A 22,112-nucleotide genomic window follows, 5' to 3' on the forward strand; every position below is an offset into this window, starting at 1 on the left:
CGACTAAAAAAAGTATAAACTTTATAGACTTTTGTTTAGTAGTTTTGAACTTTAAGTTGGACATACTAACACACACACATTTGCTCTTTTATATAATAGAAGATATGATGGCTATTGTTGGAATATAAAGTGAAATTATCGGCAAATTGAACACTCTTGGATAAGCTATCAGCATAATTTTTTACATTAACACACAATATGACTTCCAATAATATCCCTTTATGAACAAAATATATTTGTCAAGTTACATTTAATTGTTTCCATTGAATACTAATATGGAGTAAAATGTCTTGCAAATTGGTTTGATATTAAAACTAAGTGGGTTCAGTAAAATAATTTTATTCTCATGTGTTAAGTTTACAAGTTTTTGAGTGTTAACTATTCTGTACTTTTATCATCAAACTTTTTATCTAAAAATTTTTTTTTTTTTTTTTTTTTTTTTTTGAAAAATAAAACATTCTAAACAATTCATTAAAAAAGATGAATTGCTACTTTACTCATAGTTTTTGCAAGGGGTGTGGGTCATATCTTTTCTCGATTGTATTTATGCACCCAGACAATGCAGTAGATTTGATGGAATTTGAACTCGACTTTGCCAATTCTATATTCTGTACAAACATCCATTGTACCATTTAGAAACTCTTACATAGATTACTGTCATTTTAATTCTTCACACTGGGTTACTTGCTCTTCAAAATTTTTTTGTATTCATTGTTTCTAGATGATAGGAATTTTTACCTAGATGTTTATAACCTATGCAGATGTTCACTGTGTAAATGTACAATGTCTATTATTTGTTGAACTTTTTTTTTTGTTAAAATAGATTATTATTACTGACACAATACAACATTTCGTGTCAACTGATGGTCCAGCACCATCTTAACCAGATTAATCAAGACAAAGCTATGAGGTGGAGTGTAATAATCCCGCTCTATCAGTTTTAGTTTATTGGTTAGATAAACAGTTTTTGTGTTTAGTGCATCATCAATTTGTTTATACTGCACCTGCTGGTGGTAGTTTCTCTTTATTCTGAGCTTATATCTTATTTTGTTTAAATTTAATGTAAAAACTTGTCTCTTTCAAAAAAATATTTAATGCTTGTTCAAGTTTAGAGTGGCATAATCACTTTAGCACACTGATTCACATTAAATCAAAGTTAAGTAAGCACGGCCAGTACCAAATGGGTGACCATTTGGTAATATCTGGTGCTGTAAATGGGAGGATGGTCAAACCCTCCTGGGGGAGGGGAAGATATACACTCTACCCGTAAGATGTCTTTAGCAGGTATTTCAGTATGACGTACTAATCTGCACATTTATAAAATATAACAAATGCCCTCCTGGGATGGACATTCTGTTTTCAATCCTATGGTTAAGCTGTCTTAATTATGCAATTTATTATTTTTAAAAAAGTTTTATGAATTATGGTGCAATTAGATGGTCTGTCCATGTGATTACTTCAGCAATACTCTGGAATTAAAGTTATCGGAAAATCTGTGTCGCACTTGTCGTAGCATATTTAATGTGCAGTTTTATTTCTTGTATTTTATGGTATTATAAAAATTTATTTTTAGAATGTTAAACTAAATATAATTATTTTACGATATTTAAATTTAAAATATTTAAACACAAGTTTCTTTCTGAGGATATTAAAAATAATTGTATTTCAAAAATGTAAATAAATATATAGGATGAAAATTCCTATCACATTGTCACTGCCATTATAAACAATCCAAGGGGAAATAACTGGGTATGAATAATCACATTAATCAATTAATGCTTCCCATGTTTGGTGTTGATGATTTAATTGATAATTACAAAGCTATCATGACAAACATTTATTTATAAACATCAGACTTGGTTAGCTAAGAATGATCTAAATCAGAGTTAAGCAACATTGAGTCTGGCCAGTATCAAACTGGTGACCATTTGAGAAGGCGAGGCACTGTATGTACCGCGAGGTAAAAATACCAGGTTGGGAAACTGGTGCTGCCTATCCTTCTCTCGAGGGTAGAGTGGCCTCTCTTAACCTGTCGTAGGCAACCCATCTAGAACCCATCTAATGATGGCATCACAATAAAAAATACCTTTGATAGCCCTAGCAAAGCATCAAGTATTCAGCTACAAACAAGATTTAAATTACACTACAGTAGGGAGTTCAATCTCAGCTGCGGCTGCATGTTACATTTTTAAATCAGAGTTTCCCCAATGTGAGCTCCACCCTGGGGCTCTGTGAGTGAAGCTTTCTTAAGGAGGACCAAATGCTTTATATGGAAAAATTAAATGCCTGCAGACATTTAATTATCTTTTTTTTTACTGGAAAAAAGGTTAGTGTTAAAATTTGAAATTAATGTTTTTGATATTTGTTTTAGAAATTATCCTGTTAGTGCTCTGTGAAAAACCTTTTACTTGCTGAGGGGTTCCATGATGCCCTGAAGTTTTAGGAAACCTTGTTCTAAATAACCGATAATTTCTCTCCATCTCTTTAGATAATGACTGATGATCCTAATATTATACCAGCATTGACAATAGGTATATATAGGTAGGCATAAACTATACATGTATAGATTAAGTAAATATGGAGAAAAAAAGAAAAACAACGCGGAAAAGATTTGCACCAGAAACTGAGAGTATGCGTATATGCCATTGTTAGTGCTGGTTTAATTTTTCTAGATGAAACTTTTGTTCAAGAGAAATGTTCATGATTATGAATCTTGAGTTGATAATGCACTTGCTGACACAGTTTTATAAATTTTCCTTTTCTGCACATCAACTCGATTTAAAAAAAAAAAAAAAAAAAATGCTTGAAAAATAGAATATTAATTATGATTAAAGGAATAACATTTATTGATAACTAGCAGGACCTGTTTCTCGGCATTGCCCGAAGCGATGTAAAAGAATGTTAAGTAAAAAAAAAAAAAAAAAAATTAAATATTCTTTTTGAATAGTTAAGTACCTGTGTATCAGTGTTACCCACTGGAAATATGGCACAGAGCCAGAACAGATTCTGAGACCCCCCCCCCAAATATTATGATTACAGTTGAGAGTGTGCATATATGCCATTGTTAGTGCTAGTTTAATTTTTTGTAGACAAAACTTTTGTACTTGCTGACACCGAGATCATAAGTTTTCCTCTTCTGTGCATCAACTTGACTGTAAAAAAAAATGCTTGAAAAATAAATTGAGTACTTATACTTAAAGGAATAACATTTATTGATTATTAAAGTTTTTAAATTAATTTAAATACACCAAAGATTTTTTTATTTTACTTGCATTAACTGTCAGCATATGTCTTTAAAGTTCTTCTCCAAAACTCCCCCTCTATTAAAAAATAAAAATAAATCTGTATGATTTATGAACTCATGGTGAAGCAACAAAATAGTAGTTTTATTTTCAAATAAGAAAATCAAATTTTATGAGTATCAGAGGAGTGATTATCTTGCCCAACATTTTGAAAATAATCTTAACAAAAGGAGATTACTCAACAATAATTCAGACTTGCTAGGTTTTTGTTGTAATGCCTACAAGTTCTCATTAATTGCTGAAAAATAATTTTCTTTGATCAATCAATTTTCTTTTTATAATTTACATGATTTTGGGAATATACTATTTTCATCTCGTCATGGGTATGTACATCATATAGATTTTTTTTTTAATGTAGAAGGAATTCTGTATAAGAACCCCCCCCTTTTATTTTTAAAAACTTTTTCACCATTGAATTGAAATGTAAAGTAAAATTACATCATGAACAAATAAAATATTTGTTAAAAAAATGGAAAAATATATATGTGTGTTGTGTAAAGTTTTAAAAGGAGACCTATCTTCCTTATTTATATTGGTCCAAATGTCAGCATCCAATGTTTTGGTTCTAATGTTTTGTTTTTCTTTTTCTATAAACAACCATCAGGGTTGATGATTTATAAATGATATATGTATGGCTACAATGGACGGAGAAGTGAAAATGGATCATTTTTGGTACAAGTCTAGAATTCAACCTAATTTAAAATAAAAAGCAAATACAGAAAAAAATTTTATATGAAGATACCAATCACCGAATGAAAATGTCACATTCCGAAAATCATATTAAGTAATTTTTCTTTTTACTAAGAAAATCAAATTTTATGGGGTAATAAAAAATGGTATCTCTGGAGCCACCATATTTAATAACTAAAATAAAACAAGTCATTTCTAACTACAGAAATTTTAAAATCAGCCTTATAATGGCTACAATATATTATTAATCAGTAAAAATGGTAAAAAGTGAATTTAAAAAATTATTTTTATATAATAAAAAAAAAAAACAACCTGATACATTTTTTTTTTGGATTATGATATTTTCATTCAGTGGTGGATACATATTTTTCTGTATTTTTGTTTATTCAATTAGGTTAAATACTGGATAAGAACCCAATTCTCATATTTGTTTTTTTTTTTAAATAGCAATTTTTGTTTCTTCGTTTATTGTAGCGAAATTAGAAAATTAAAATATTGAATTTCAAGTGAAACCAATGGTATCTACTCTATTGTCATGTCACAGTATTGAAAATATCCTAAAAATTATGAAAAACAATTAGGTAGAAAATTAATTATTAATGAAAGTAATTTTCAAATACAAAAAAAAAAAAAAAAAAGAAACTGGAGAGTTCTAATTGTAATAAAAGGGAAGTAAATATTTTCTGAAAACTGAAAATCTTTGGCCAATTTATCAAAAAACCTCATTTTCGCTAATTGTTTTCAAAAACTGTTTTCATTAATAATTAATTTTCTACTTTATCACTTTTTGTAAATTTTTTTTGTTGATATTTTCATTACTGTGACATGACAATTCAATAGATAACATTAGTTTTATTTGAAATTCTGTATTTCATTTTTCGAATTTCACTATCAGCCTTTTGGCCAAGATCAAAGTGTAGTATCTGTTCCGGCAGATACTGCACTTCAGATAATTTGTACCAGTCAATGGAGGGGAAACCCTCTATACTGGGACAATTATTATTTTTGGTAACCAGAGTGACCCCTTTTAGGGGAGCTGGTTTTTACCTCACATTAAAAACGGCCTTGTGCCTAATTTGCTCAGTGGGGGAGCAAATAAATACCATCTGTTCTTCAGATGCTGCACTTCCATTTCTTGTTCTCTTTCGGTGGAGGAGCGTTCCTACACGACTGAGACAATTTTTTATTTTTGTACCTTTTCTCCACATTAAAATACGACCCTGGTGTCTAACTCTGTCCCCTGGGGAGGCATTGTAAATAGGTACAATAACAAAGAATCCAATTTTTCCTAACAAGGGAGATAACTTTTCTTCAAATTACGTGAAATTTATTTTTGAAGCAGAAAAACTGTAAACTCTTTTCATTCCATCTAGCATTATCAAATTGTTTTGGATGTCTTGTTCACAAACTTGTGGGATTAATTGCATTCAATCAACTATTTTGACTGGAGTAAATATAATCCAAAATATATTCAACAGAGGTACAATGGTACGTCGGTGGTTGTCCAGAATTATTCCCGAAAATGGAGAAAAATCTTTATTATGTACATACCCGTGATGTCATATTCCAAAAATAATGTAAATGGATGAAGTAGTTTTTTTTTTTTTTTTTTTTTTTTTGTAAAGAAAATAATTTTTAAACAATTATAGGCATTATAGGGTGTCGCCAGTTTCAATTGTTGAGTTATCTCCCCTTCTTTCATGCTGGTGATATGAGACTGTTTTTTTATAAAAAAATAAAATTACTCAATCAATTTAGGTGATTTTTGGAATATGATTTTTGTTCCATGATTTTTGTTCCGTCAGGGATGTGTACCTCATACACACTTAAAATTTTTTTTTTTTAAATATAGAGAGAATTCTGAGCAAGAACTTAGACCTAAATCTGTTATCAAATTCCAAAAGTCTATGAAATTGCATTTTTAGTGTTTATTTTCTTTATGGAAAAGGTTGGGTTTTGTTTTTAACTAGCCAATAAAAAACTGTTTCATTAAAAAAAAAAAAATTTTTTTGTTAAATAAAAATGGATTGTTGAAAAAAATATATTTTAAAATTACTTGAAATTTAAAATTATTTGTCATCAGAAAAGTTATCTTCCTTGATATAAGAAGTTTCCACCTTAAAGTAAAAAAGGTGAAAATTAGGAGCTTCTGTTACTAAAACCAAAAGAAATAAAGTCTGATTATCGTGAAAAATTGCTTGCAGGATTGTTCACTATTTTACAAATTTTGAATTTGAAATTATTTGAATGTTTTATTTAGATGTTACATTTTTTTGGATTTGTAGGATTGAGTCCCAGTTTTATCCTCCTACCCCTCGTCACTACCGTTTTTTTTATTTTCTTACTAATGTTTACAAACAATATTATTATTTATTTATTTTTACTAATATCTGCCTCCTTAACCCTTCCCCCCTTCCCCCTGTTCTTCCTACTTGTGTGAATTTGATGTGTTATTTTTACCTCCAGGCATTGTTTCAGTTTCCAAGACAGTTGGTAGGTCATCTATTTTCTGGCTCCATCTTTTGGAATTTTTTTTAACCCATTACTGCCTAGTGCATTGTTAAACGCACAACGCTTTTGGTTCTTAGTGTCCATTTTTTTTTTTTCTTATTTATTTTATTTATTTCATGTTTTTTTTTTTTCAAATATTTTTTATTAGTTTCAATTTAATTTTTTTATTTTCAAGTTGTGAATGTACATTTTCAATGTATGGTCATTGTTATAGTAAATATAATTTTAACCCATTTTTTTATTATATATAGGAAAAAAAAAAAAAAAAAGAGAGAATTTATAAAGAATTGGATTAACATTGAATTTTAATGAATCCACTTTAAATAATAAACAATTATTAAAAACTTAATGCAACTAAATAAATCATCACCTAAAATTAAGAATGTTCGGTCTGCATTTTATTTAAAAAAAAAAAAAAAAAAAAATTTTTTTTTTTTTTTTTTTTTTTTTAATAATTTGGAAATATTCAATTTCAATCTTTGGTAAACAACTTATTTTACAAAAAAAAAAAAAAAAAAACTTGTTTGAAGGAGCAAGACGTAGTATGTGTTCTGATTCAGCACTTCATCTTTTCTGTTCTCGGTTAATAAAAGAGAAATGCTTCAAAACTGAGGCAATTTTAATTTTTGTCCAAATCCAGCTGCCTATTCTTTTTGGTTAGTGGGGGCAGGAAGCTAGATTTTGCTTGCATTCAAAACTGACTTTATGTCCAACTTTACCCTTGTGGGGAAGCAAGTAAATATAGACTTTTTGAGATAAGCATTGATAATTAGTATTATTTGGACAACTATTCTCATCTTGGTTTTAATATAATTTTTCGGTGAATATAGTCTCCCACATTTTTAAGGTATATTTTTCTAACTGTGGGCATCTTCTAATTGAACTGAACCCTATAATTAAACCATGGAGTAGGTTCTCATTCTATCAGCTATAACCAGGTAGAAGTGTTTCATCCAGGTTCATGAGTTGACAAATACACCGGAAGAAGGTTGGAGATTACATCACTTGAAACACTGTGAATACAACACCCAACTTAACTAGCATTTATGCTATGGAGCATATCCAGTGAAATTAACTCTAAGCAGGTTGAACTGGCTTCTCTCAAAGGATGAAGTGTCTAGGAGATATCAAATCATCCAATGGTTCACAGTCGCATGTATATGACAGCATTATATTTTTACTGCTCTTGCAGGGTGGTGTTGACATCCTCCTACATACAGCATCTGGTATTTCCAAATGACCACCCATCTAGTACTGACCAGACTCAGCATTGCTTAACTTTGGTGACCTCACACCTTCTTCAGGTGCATCTTTTTTGAATTCTGGAACCTACATGGAATTACAAATCAAACTCTTTATTTAATCCATGAGGATAAGTTGTCTATATTCATGACTGAGAACAATTTACCCTCATGGAGTTCTGTTCAAAATTTTTAATAGGTTCCAAAGTTCAGCATAAAGATTTTCAAGATCGACAAACTCCATTTCGAATGTAAGTCTTATAGATCGACAAAAATTCTATTTCGAATGTGAGCATTATGGATCAACAAAAATTCTATTTTGAAAATAAACTTATGGATCGACCAAAATTCTAGTTTGAATGTAAAACTTATAAAGACCAAAATTCTATATCAAATGTAAGTCTTATAAATCAACAAAAATTCTATTTCAAATGTAAACCTTGCATACGAAACCACTGATGGATAGTGTCTCTTCTAGAGATGTTTGGATTAATTTTAAAATCAGTATTAACACTTTCAGCTAATTACACTTGTAGAAAAAAGAAAAATTTTCAGGATTAATTGTGTTTTTATTAATATTTGAGTATTTATTTATATAAAAATATTTGGTTTCAGTATTATTTGGGCAATGATGGGTTAACTTTTCCAATAGAATCTCATCTCTTGCTTGTTTGTTGTCTGCTGCTTGTGCCATCAGTAAATCTATTGCTCGCACAGTCTTCTGTAATGCACCTTTCTCTCTTCTTTCACGATCACACCAACATGAAAAAAAAACAAGGGACACCCATGGGATCATTAAATTCACAATCTTTTCTGCAATCGAAACATATTTTGAACAAATAGACTTCAGTCAATAATTTTCTCCACTCTCCATCTGTTCCTAAACCTAAACGTGGATTCCATGAACAAAGCTTCTTTCCTAGAACTGCCTATTTGTGGAACTCTGTTCCGCTGGCCTACTTTCCAGCTGACTACAATATGGTTGTCTTTATGTCCAACGTAAACAGGTTCTTGTTAAGCCGTCCCCTAAGCAATCAAATGACAACAAAGTTCCACTACTAATGATTACTATGCTACTCTTCCAATGACTTCTGTACACTCATTAAACCTTATCCTTGAGTGGCCTTCAAGCCTTGATAAGAGGTGACTCCTTTGTAAAAAAAAAAAAAAAAAAAAAAAAAAAAAAAAATTCAGTCTATTCTTGACTTGTCCACCATATTTCAATCATAAATGTCCAAGTCTTTGTTTTGTTTCTGAATTTTTGAGATGAGGATTGATAATTCATGTTATTTAGATTATCGTTCTCATGTTGAGCATTATTTTCGTAACATTTCAGCTGATGTAACCTCCAACCTTCTTCTGGTGTATCTTGTCAAACTAGGGAATCTCTATGGAATTTTGAACTGATACTTTATTTAATCCACAGGTGTAATATGCTCTTGTTCCATAAACCATGCCTGGTTAGAAGTCCGAAGTTATTCGCAATTATATTCTGAGTATTGTCTGCACTGAGAATTGAACCTTCAACCTCCAGAAGAGTGTCACTTACAACTGAATTTTTGCTAAGAACTTTATTATGCCATTGCAAATTACTTCAGATTTATACCTGGTCATGGCTGACAGAATGAAAAGATTAAATAAAGATTCTCATTTAAAATTCTATGCAGATTTCAGAATCTGACAGAAAGATGCCTGAAAATGGTCAGTGGTTACATCGACCAAAACGTGAAAATAACACTCAAGATGAGAACAGTAGTTGAAGCAATTTAAATAATGCAAATATTTGTTTTATCGCCATTCAATTATAAATACATTTGGATATGACAAACAAAATTTGTTGATAACATGGAGATCTTCTTTTAGAACTGCCCTGATTTTGGCTGTCATGACTCTTCAGTTTATAACGAATCTGCTAGTGGTTTTAATAGACACTTTTTAGATAACTTCATTAATAAAAAATTTGGGTTATTTATGATCCTGTAAGTGTGAAGTCACACTTCTTACTAATGAGATAATCGCCAAAGTGTCCCCCATGGCAATAAAACAAAGATTGTTGGACATTTATTACTAAAATTTGGAAGTTTGTTTGTATACCAAATACAGGTGGATTGCAGAAACAATTGTAAATTTTATCAGATTCCATGGGTAGTAATTTTGTTTTAGAGGTGGGCTACTTCAATAATCAAATTCTCAGAACTTGGTTGCATTTTAATAAGAAACGAGTAGTTTAAATTAATACATGATAGCTTTGTGATTTTCGTGTTTATTAAATCTGTATTTCAATACAACAGGAATGGTTACTGTTTTGATGCTTGGAAGTACAATGCAAGAAATGGAAAGTTGCCAGTATTAAGAAAGGAAGAATAAAACAAGTGATCTATATATATATATATATATCTATATATATATATATATATAATCAATCCAGGCAATAGGAATGAAAAGTTTACCAGACAAAAGCAAGTGTAAACTTAAATCTAATACAAATATAAATATTTATATAGTAATCCTAACCAAATTAAAAAAAGCCCAATACAACCACAATAGGAAGTAGAGATTGCCGTAAGGAAAAGAAATCAAGACTGTAAATTAAAAATTTACAAGGAAATTTAGTGTTCAACAGAATATTCCAAGAAAAATTTTAAGAAATCCTTGTGAAAAACATGTTTTAACTGATATAAACATATTACATTTTTATTTTTCATTTTATCACTAAACATAGTGCTATTTCATCTCGTGTTTATTCAATGCCAATTCTTAGCTTGGCTATACTAGTAATTTGTTAATGTCTTGATTTCCTCTGAAGAGAATAGCATTTTTTTGGAACTCAGCAGATTAAGGATTTCTTAAATTTTTTTTTTTTTCTTTTTTTCTTTTTTTTTTTTTTTGAGTATTCTGTTGAACAATAAATTTCCTCAAAATTTGAATTTATAATCTTGATTTCTTTTCCTTTTATATATATATATATATATATATATATATATATATATATATATAATGACTACTTAATTTAGTCACATAAATTAATATACGAAAGTATAATTTTATGCATGAACTAAGTATTTACTTCAACAGTGCTCAGTACATAGGTAGAGTTAGGTAGTAAGTGATAAAAATATATATGGCAATTATGCTACACAGAATATTCCGCCATATATATTTTTATAACTTATATATATATAGTTTTTTCCTCTGAGGAGATGTACTTACTTTGAAAATCTATGGATTAAGCAAATTATTTTAAACATTGTATTCTTTGATTCAAACAATAAATTTTTATTTGAAAAATAATTCTTTTTAAATGAAATTTGATAAACTCTAATTTTATCTGCTCTATCTAGTATATTGAGCACTTTTATTTGGCTGGGATTGTCTTATATGAATATTTCCTTCCAATAATATTTAGTAAGACTTGAAACCACTAGATTCACTAACCTGTAATCTAATTCATTTCAATATCTTGACGTGTATATATATATATATATATATATATAATTATTTTTTTTATCAATAATAAATCTTACTTAAAAAATCCGAATTCTACACAATGATCTAATGTGTGTGACCATATTCCATTATATATTTTGAGGAAAATCCTCTTTGTTAAGTGGTGAGTGTTTCAAATCTGTTGAAAACTGTATGGACTGAAAATTGTGTCTTGAAATTATGTAACAGTGAATGAATATCTCTGCAGCAAATAGAATAAAATTATTTAATTTATTTATATTTTTTGTGTAGAGGGGTGATTATGAATTTACATCTTAAGTGTGTTATTTAATTATTTTTTATCTGTTTTAAAATTTGTTTTATTTTAATATTCTGCTAATTAACTGGTAGTTTGTTACTTTTTGTTATACTCTGCCGAGAATCCATGAGCCCCTTAGAAAAAAAAGAAGTGCTTTTGTTTTCTGTGGGACTTTTAGATTCTTTCCAGAGTATAAAAAATAAATACCAGCTAGTTAGCATAATATTATAATAAAACAAATATCAAAATAGGTAATATATAAACAAAATAAAAAATTAAATTTTAGAGTATCCACATCAAAGATTGTACTTCAAATGCAGCACTTTTTCATAATGGTGTGTGAAAAAGAGGCCACCTTTCTTTTTTTTTTTTTTTTTTTTTTTTTTTAATGCATGTGCACAGATATTAGACCTCATAGCCATCTCTTCTTCTGGCCTGCATGGCAACTTTATTATTGCAAACTGTAGTTACCCTTTTAAAACATGTGATTCATTTCTGTGAAGCTACAGTGACTGTATACAGATTTGCACATTGTTTCTTCTTTCCAGGATAAATCATTTCATTCTAAAAAAATAAAAAAATTGTTGGGTGAAATTTACTCGTATAATAATCTAGAAAATATTTTGTGTGTGTTCTGTACTCACAAAATAAATACAAGAAGGAAAAAAAAAAGTCTGGGAGAAAAAGAATGGCTAAACAATATCTCCATAGCAACAAATTTTTATTTTTTTAATTTTTTTTTCTAGGAAAAAATTATATAATTTTTCACAATCTTTCTATCTCTCTTGTGTTTGTGTGTGTATATATATATATATATATATATATATATATATATATATATATATATATATACACACACACACACACAAACACAAGAGAGATACATATATATACATATATATATATATATATATATATATATATATATATATATATAATATATGTAAATTAAGCTACACATAATTTTTTTTGCGTTTCATCTTCACTATTGCTTGATAAATCCTTACAAGGAAAATCCTGTGTAGCTTACTTGCCATATATATTTTCATAACATATTACCTAGCTTTACGCGCATATTGAGCACTGTTTAAGTAAATACTGAAAATATCTACATAAAATCTTATGTAGATAATGAAGTAATATATGTATATATATATATATATATATATATATATATATGTGTGTGTGTGTGCATACGGACACAGTTATTTACACACACACACACACTAAGGCCTTATGTACTATATGAAAAAAAAAACTTGAATCTTTAGATCTCCATCATTCCAATCATTATAGGAGCAACCGAACTCATGATAAAGAATTTAAAAACTACCTGTCAAACATACCCGGTGAACCAAGTGCAAGAGAAATACAAACAATTGCACTTAAAGGAACGGTTATAATCTTAAAAAGTTGGAGTGACTGAAATTGTTAGGATGCCCCATCTCCATGAATAATACAAAATAAGGAAATTAAAACAAAAGAAAGTAAACCATTGAACTACAACCACCATTCATCTTCCTTGGCCTTTTGGTCAAGATCAAAGTGTAGTATCTGTTCTTCAGATGCTGCACTTCTATTTCTTGTTCTCCTTCAGTGGAGGAGAAATCCTTCACGACTGAGACAATTTTTATTTTTGTACCTTTTCTCCACGTTAAAAACGACCCTGGTGTCTAACTCTGTCCCGTGGGGAGGCATAGTAAATAGGTACAACCACCATTCATCCCACTTTGGTTTCATTTGAAAAATTAAAAAAAAAAAAAAAACTGTGACATATCTGTTAATATAATTAAAACAAAGTCTCTTTATTTCCATATTATACTTACTATAAGATATCTGAAACCAACATTTTATTTTCATTTATATCTAAAAATGTATAATATGGCCACAGACACTTTTGCAAAATATAAACAATGGTTATTTGGACTTGGGAATCTATACAGAATTTAAAATGTAGCATAACAAAATGCCAAGTAATAATCAGCTCTAAATGACTGTTTTCTGTCGGTTGAAGGTTCAATTCTCCGTGCAGACAATACTAAGACTACAATTATGACTTGTTTAAGTTTTATGGCTAACAGAAGAAAAGTGGATCTTGAAAACAACATATCCTCGCTTTGATGTCAAACTACATAGAAACAGGAACTTTTTGTCAAATATACCCCCCACCCCCACAATATCCATAATTCCATTGACAGCCACACATTTTTACAAATTTGCATTTAGCATTGTTATTTGAATAAATCTTGTTGGGATCTAAATTATTTTGCCAGAAAATTGTTTAAAATTAATGTATAAAAAATATCTCTTCATCAATACCTGTATCACCACATAATTTAACATGGTATTAAGTCTTCATGCAGAAATATATAAATATTGAGGTTTATTCATAGAAATATTCTGCAATTGTTTTTGTCCACAAATGGCTACCCAGTTCTCATGAATAACAAGTTTCTAACTAAACCGCCAAGGAAAACATGTGACCATGAGGATTGCAACATGCAACCCAGGACTTCGAGTATTAGACATGTTATCCAGAGAGAATTTCAAATACAACTTACATGTTTGGGACATTCTTCTTCTTTGGGAAGAAATGTTGGCCAAACCATGACACAATATAATACATATAAACTCTTCAACTACCTCAGCAACAGCACAGTGCATAAAAGCTACTTCTCTTAGCTAACACATTCGGCTATCTATCAAGTCTTTTAGGCTAACCCAATGAGCCTTCTCTCAGGTTTTTTAGGCTAACCCAATTGGCTATCTATCAAGACATTTAGGCTAATCAAATCTGTTATGTATAAAGTCTTTTTAGGCTAATCCAATCGGTCTTCAGTCAAGTCTTTTTAGGCTAACCCAATTAGCCTTCAGTCAAGTTTTTTAGACTAATCCAAGTAGCCTTCAGTCAAGTATTTTAGGCTAACCCAATTAGCCTCCAGTCAAGTTTTGCAGGCTAACCCAATTGGCTTTCAATCAAATCTTTCAGGCTAACCCAATTAGTTTCCTATCAAGTCTTTTAGGCTAACCCAATTTGCCTTCAGTCAAGGCTTTTAAGCTAACCAAATCGGCTATCTATCAAGTCTTTTAGGCTAAGCCGATCAGCCTTCTATCAAGTTTTTTTTTAAGCTAACCCAATCAGCCTTCTATCAAGTCTTTTAGGCTAACCCAATCAGCCTTCTATCAAGTCTTTTAGGCTAACCCAATCAGCCTTCTATCAAGTCTTTTAGGCTAACCCAATCAGCCTTCTATCAAGTCTTTTAGGCTAACCCAATCAGCCTTCTATCAAGCTTTTTAGGTTTGCCTAATCAGCTGTCTGTGTCTTTTTCTAAGCTAACCGAATCGACTATCCTTCTCCTAAGCTAACCGAATCGACTATCCTTCTCCTTTTTAAGCTATTTGAATTGGCTATCCTTCTCCTTTTCTAAGCCGACCGAATCGGCTATCCATCTCCTTTTCTAAGCCGACCGAATCGGCTATCCTTCTCCTTTTCTAAGCCGACCGAATCGGCTATCCATCTCCTTTTCTAAGCCGACCCAATCATCCATCCGTCTCCTTTTCTAAGCCGACCCAATCATCCATCCGTCTCCTTTTCTAAGCCAACCCAATCATCCATCCATCTCCTTTTCTAATCTTAGCAATTAACTCTATTTTTCTAATCCTCGAGTGGTTATACCTTTTTTCTAAGCTAACTGATCAAACAGAATGCCTGATATTATTTGCTAGTAGTGTTTGTTAACTAGCCCAAACCAGAAGAGATGATCTGTTTATATTAACAATTTTTATTCAGAATATTTACAAATGCATAAATATAATTCACTTTTTTTTCACCGAACAACTAACCAATTTGCGCTCTATTTCCTTTTCTAAGCTAACAAATGCGCTATCTGTATACTCCTTTAGACTAATCAATCGGCTATCAACTTTTCTAATATAAGTGATCATCTATCTTTTTTCTTTTTTTCTAAGCTAACTAGTTGACTACCTCTTTTTCTGAGATAATCAATCAGCTACCTCTCTTTCTAAGCAAACCAATCGGCCATCTGCTTTTTTCTGAGCAAACCAATCGGCCATCTGCTTTTTCTGAGCTAACCAATCGGCCATCTGCTTTTTTCTGAGCAAACCAATCGGCCATCTGCTTTTTCTGAGCTAACCAATCGGCCATCTGCTTTTTCTGAGCTAACCAATCGGCCATCTGCTTTTTCTGAGCTAACCAATCGGCCATCTGCTTTTTCTGAGCTAACCAATCGGCCATCTGCTTTTTCTGAGCTAACCAATCGGCCATCTTCTTTTTCTGAGCTAACCAATCGGCCATCTTCTTTTTCTGAGCTAACCAATCGGCCATCTTCTTTTTCTGAGCTAACCAATCGGCCATCTGCTTTTTCTGAGCTAACCAATCGGCCATCTGCTTTTTCTGAGCTAACCAATCGGCCATCTGCTTTTTCTGAGCTAACCAATCGGCCATCTTCTTTTTCTGAGCTAACCAATCGGCCATCTGCTTTTTCTGAGCTAACCAATCGGCCATCTGCTTTTTCTGAGCTAACCAATCGGCCATCTGCTTTTTCTGAGCTAACCAATCGGCCATCTTCTTTTTCTGAGCTAACCAATCGGCCATCTTCTTTTTCTGAGCTAACCAATCGGCCATCTTCTTTTTCTGAGCTAACCAATCGGCCATCTGCTTTTTCTGAGCTAACCAATCGGCCATCTGCTTTTTCTGAGCTAACCAATCGGCCATCTGCTTTTTCTGAGCTAACCAATCGGCCATCTGCTTTTTCTGAGCTAACCAATCGGCCATCTGCTTTTTCTAGGTTCAACTCCTTAAATTTTTAAAGGTTTAATAATGACCTAAGAAATCACATCTGGCGTCGTTAATATCCTTGCTGATCTTGGGGAAATCTGGCTCTGAGCATCGGTTCGTCTTTGGCTTTCAACACTGTTTTGAGTCTTAAACAGCACAATGAACAAGGCAAAAAGAAATATTCAGGTTGCTAGAAATCTTTCTGTAACTGTTTCCATCTTTACAAAGAGACAAAATCATGTATTTTGTTTTTAGATAGCCAATTCTTTACTTTTAGGCATTATTAAAACTTTCTTGTGAGATTAGCAATTTCAGAATGTTCTAATAGTGGCTAATAGAGTTAACTATAGTAACTGATTACATTACTTGATCATTCTAGAATATACTACCCTAAAATACAGGGTGACCCCCCCCCCCAAAAAAAACATAGAAAGTATATCTAGAACATATGCTGTAGAACGGAGAAAAAAAGGCCAAAGACCCTAGTGTTTTGATGTGATGTTTTGAATATAATAAACTAGTTATGACCAAAGTTTAATTTCATTTGGACAAAACACTAAGAAACGGGGCCTAATTAGAGTTGGGACCCGTTTTTTGGGGGTCACCCTGCATTCGTTAAAATGATTTGTACAAATACTTTTTTCACCCTTTAAAATGAAAATAATGCATTAACTTCTGTTAGAATAAGAATTAAGTTTATTATTTTTTTAGTAGTACATATCTTTACACAATAATGTATTGAATTTTATTTCAGTTAAAGGTTTTACATACATTAAAATACAATTTTTCATATGTACAAATATTTGTTTCTATCCCACTGTATGTAGTACTTTGAGGAAATGGTATTAGGATCAACACCACTAAAGCCAACAATGTGGTTGTGATATGTGGATGACACATACTCTGGCCGCACCACAAACATATTCTAGCATTACAAGATTATGTGAACTCTATCCATCCATCTATTTAGTTCACAATGAAAAAAGAACATAATAACAAATTACCTGTTAACTTGCACTGGTCATGGGTTTATATCATCTATATACCAAAAGCCAACTTTCACTGGACAATATATATATATATATATATATATATATATATATATATATATATATAAAATAAATAAAAGACGGGTTGTGTACCTCCTTTCATATAACCCCACCATGGGTTCCCGTCACAAAATAGTCTGGAAAGATTATTTTGATAGATATTATCTTAGAGAAAACTTTATGGATAAAAATCTAGAGATTAAAGTCTGGTTAATGTGAAGTCCATTTGACAATGAAATCTTTTATTGGCGAGATAATTACCAAAATGTCTCCGCATATTATTAATGGTGATAAAATAAAAACTTGAACAATCATGACTGAAAGTTGGATAAATCAGAATCCAAAATATGGTTGGATTGCAGAACGAATTGTGAATTTTATTATCGATTCCATAAATGCTATTTGTGTGTGAGTGTGCCATCAACCTTTATATAAAACATTACACATATAAATGGGATATCTTACTAAAATGATGCTTTTAATGTTAAATGTTGAAATATTTAAATATTTGAATTGATTCATACAGGTATTCTAAGAGTCTTCTTGTTCACAACTAATTTTATGTTTCTCTCACATTACCCTATCTCTGTAGAAATTCCATGTCTTTCTTGTTGTCTGTTCTGTTTGTGGTGCTTGCTCAGAATTGCCCCCATGAAATAAAAAAAAAACAAAAAAAACATCTGTATGATGAATGTACCTATGATGGAAATAAAATGCTGTACACAAAAAATCAGATAAATTGATCAAGTAGTTTTATTTTTTAGATAAGGAAATAAAATTTTATAAATTGCGAGTGAGGATCTTGTGGTGCTATCTTGAAAGCATTCTGAAGGAACAAGGGAGATAACTCCAAATCGAAAGTTTAGAAAGCTATTCTTAACATGGAAAGGGGGAACATTGAAAAAAAAAAACTCAAATTCACTTAAAAATGGTTTTCTTTATAAAAATAAAACTACTTGATCAATTTATCTGATTTTTGGAATATGATATTTTTTGTTATGGGTTCATACATCATACAGATTTTTCTTTATTTTTGTGGGTTTTTTGTTTTCACATGAGAAATTCTGGACAAACATTGTGTTTGCTTGTTTTAAGACTTTGATGTCATTCTCTCTCTTTTGATATATTGGGTTGGCAATTAAGTTCTTGCCGTTTTTTAAAGCTTGGTTGGATGAATTTTTCGAGTCAAAATAAAGTGATTTCCACTGAAAAAGTATTGAGAATCTGGTTGAACATTGGTAAAAGTTGTGAACATGAATGGAGAAAACATCATTCAATTAATAGTTGTTAGTTCTTTTTTTACTTTGAAAAAATGTAAATTTAAAAAAATGGCAAGAACTAATTTCATTTATTTGCAAACTATTATCCTCATCTTTGTAGTTGTTGTTTCACCACGTTTTTGGTCAACTATTCCTCTTCGTCAGGTGGTTAACCGTGACGGGATAGGAATGCGGAACTCTTGACTGCATCTTCAGTAATTACTGCCTCCCATAGTTGCTGTCGTCTCACCACGTTGTGGCCAACTAATCCTCTGGCCGGCTTTGGGTAGGATTGAAACTGCTATCGTTAGACAATGCTCACCTGAAACTGTAAAGATTCAACATCTCTATCCACTGACATGAATTTATGGTCTTATGAATCCAAGTTTAAAAAAAAAAAATTTTTTTTTAAGAACTTAGTTGCCAATCTTTATGAAAGTGAAAATTGTTTATTTCTCCTACATTTCTGGGCATGTATATCTGAATGTTTATTTTTGTATAAAATTCTGGGAACTTTGCATGAATCATAAAAAAAATCTTCTTTGTCATAAAATTCTTTTTCAGTTCAATTTTTTCTGGGGTACTTGTCCAGAATTCAATTTATTTAAAAAAAAAAAAAATTTTTTTTAATGTATGTACCTGTCACAGAAAGAGAACGTCATATTCCAAATATCACTAACTTAATCAAGTAATTTTATTTTTTAACAAAGTAAATTAAATCTTATAAGTAAGCAAACAAAAGAACTAGCTCATGTCCTCATATTGACAAAACAAGAGCAGATCACTTCACAACAATTCAAACCTGCAAGATCAGCCTTGTAATGCTAACGATTTCACATTAATCGCTTAATGATTTTCTTTATATTAAAAAACATACTTTAAAAAAATTTTGTTTTTTACATAGAAGTCACCCCTTATCAAGGCCAGGAGGCCACTCGAGGATAAGGGTTAATGGATGTACATTAGTCAATGGGATTATAGCGTAGTAAAGATAAGTAGTGGAATTTTCGTAAGTTGGATTACTTAAGGGGACGGTTCATCAAGAACTTGTTTATGTTGGACTTTGAAGACAATCAGATTGTAGTCAGCTGGAAAGCAAGCGAAGGGAAGAGAGTTCCGCAGGCGTGCAGTTCTAAGGAAGAAGCTTTGTTCACAGAATCTACGTTTAGGTTTAGACACAGATAAAGAGTGAAGGAAATTATTGATAGTGGTTTTGGCTATACTTGATCAATTTATCTGATTTTTGGAATGACATTTTCGTTCCGTGACTGATATGTACATCATAAAGATAGTTTTTGTGTTATTTTTTTTTTTATTTAGATTGAATTTGCACCCCTTTTTTATTTTTAAAGTACAATTGATTCCAATATTTCTGTACTTCATTTTTATGATGAGAAAATTGTAGTCTTTATGTTGTGACGGGTGACTTGTGGTCTGATAATTGAGTCTAGGGCTGCTCTTTTATTCTCATATATATATATATATATATATATATATATATATACATATATATATATATATATATATATATGTTTGGAGGTACTGAATTTTATATACAGTTTTGAAAATAATAAGCGGAAGTTTCTCAAGAGCTCTTTCGGCTATCATCTCATCAGGAGAAAATCAATAGCGTACAAAATAATATTTTAATCGTTTTTTTAAACGTTAATAAATTTATTTTAGTGTCCCCGTACTTTTGGCACATTCAATAAGTTCCCCATTAGAACTCTTTATTTTCGACATAATATTATTTTTTACGCTATCGATTTTCTCCTGATGAGATGATAGCCGAAAGAGCTCTTGAGAAACTTCCGCTTATTATTTTCAAAACTGTGTGTGTGTGTGTATATATATATATATATATATATATATATATTAAATGCAATCATTTTCTGTTAAATGATAATGGCATTAAAAATTTTTTGTTTTTGTCCAAAATTCCCTCTATATTAAAAGTAAAAATAAAGAAAAATCTGTTTAATCATATGTATCCATACCAAAACAAAAATATGGTATTCCAAAAATCATGTCAATTGATCAAATAGTTTTATCCTTATGGAGAAAATCATTAAGCAATTAAGGGGAATTCATAGGCATTGCAACATAAATCTAGTAAGTGTGCATTATTGTTGAGTTACCTCCCTTTGCTTCTTGAAACTTTTTTCAAAATGGCATGCAAGACAGTCTTCGGATGCACATAACATTTTATTTTCTTATTCAAAAATAAAACAACTTGATCAATTTACACTATTTTTGGAACATGGTATTTTCGTTTCATCATGGATACGTAAAGCTTATCAAAATAACGATTTATTTTGAATTCTGGTCGTCGTGCTAATTGCTTTTGTTGCTTTCTGCTGTTTAGGTATGACTCTAATGTCAAAATAAGTAGAGTCTAAAACAGGGGTCGCACAGACTTGAAAAGTCCTTGAATTTTAACTTTTGCCTTGAAAAGTCCTTATTTCTATTATTACCTTGAAAAATCCTTAAAAATATGGAAAATGTCCTGAAAAGACCTTGAAAATTGTATATTTTATGTCCAGTAAAAATTTGTCTCAAAATATTAAAACCAAAATCGAAATAAATACTATTAAATTATTTTGTAAGTATTAATAAAAATTCCATTAAACCATTTTTTAAATATTGAAAATATAATCCAGTGTTCTGAAGTTGCATAGTAGTATTGTAGGTTACAATAGTTATGTCCCTTTTTTGTTTGTGGGGTGTGTGTGAAATCCCTCTATTTTTTTTGCTTTTATTTATAATTTTTGTGGGGAGCACGAGAGAGAAGTAGTGGTTGCCACCATAAATAAAAAATTACCCCCCCCTTTTTTTTTGCACAATCTTGACTCTCCAATTGCGACTTGAACTTTTTGAATCACTGTGGATATTAAAACAAACCTTGAATTTTGTCTGGAGATGGCCTTGAAAAACTTTGAAAATGGACATTGAAAATCTGTACAAACCCTGCAAAAATTAGAACTGAATGAAGGTTCAGTTTTATTCTCATCATAATCGCTTTCAAAAATGAAATAAATGAATTGCTGAAGGTTGTATTTCAGCAGATGACACTCTAAATTAGAGAAGGATTGAGTCATAAATTGACCAACTTAATGTAATCTATATATCAATACCGTAGTACCTTTTATGTGCATACATATGTGCATGTGTCACAGTTTCCAGGTTGTAAATCATTCAATTGGGAGATCTTATTTATTAAAAAGGAGGATGGGAGGTGATAACATACCAAGAAGATTAAATTAATGTATCTATAAACTAATTTAATGTTCATAGTATGTCATCACCTTCTACCCTCCTTTTTAATAAATAGGATCTCCCGATCACCAAAGACGCAATATGAATAAAAAAAAAAAAATTTGGTCACTTTTAGACTGTATGTGAAACTAAAATATTCCTTCTTGGTCTTCTCGCTAGAATCCAAGAGTAGTATTTGTTCTATCTAAAGATGATATAATGATATTGTGGAGTTTCCGTTTGCGCTAAGCGTTCATACAAT

At 30.7% G+C, this 22,112-nt stretch overlaps 1 protein-coding gene and 1 pseudogene across 5 annotated transcripts in view; both read left to right on the plus strand.

The window, feature by feature from the left end:
• LOC145246652 (ataxin-7-like protein 3) overlaps positions 1–22,112 on the plus strand; it is a 103,988-nt gene that overhangs the window by 40,911 nt on the left and 40,965 nt on the right. For 3 of the 5 annotated variants that reach the window (XR_013863148.1, XM_080108357.1, XM_080108356.1), the window contains one exon: positions 6,459–6,485. The exons of the other annotated variants lie outside the window; for them this stretch is intronic. Coding sequence is in view for 2 of the 3 variants with exons in the window: in XM_080108357.1 (XP_079964483.1) it covers positions 6,459–6,485 (27 nt within the window). In the remaining variant the exon portion in view is untranslated. The remainder of the gene's footprint in view (positions 1–6,458; positions 6,486–22,112) is intronic. 5 annotated transcript variants of the gene reach the window in all.
• Positions 13,003–13,136, plus strand: LOC145247040 (U2 spliceosomal RNA; annotated as a pseudogene).

This window comes from Euprymna scolopes, chromosome 24, assembly GCF_053919585.1.
Source record: "Euprymna scolopes isolate OS-2025 chromosome 24, ASM5391958v1, whole genome shotgun sequence".
NCBI classification, from domain to species: domain Eukaryota; kingdom Metazoa; phylum Mollusca; class Cephalopoda; order Sepiida; family Sepiolidae; genus Euprymna; species Euprymna scolopes.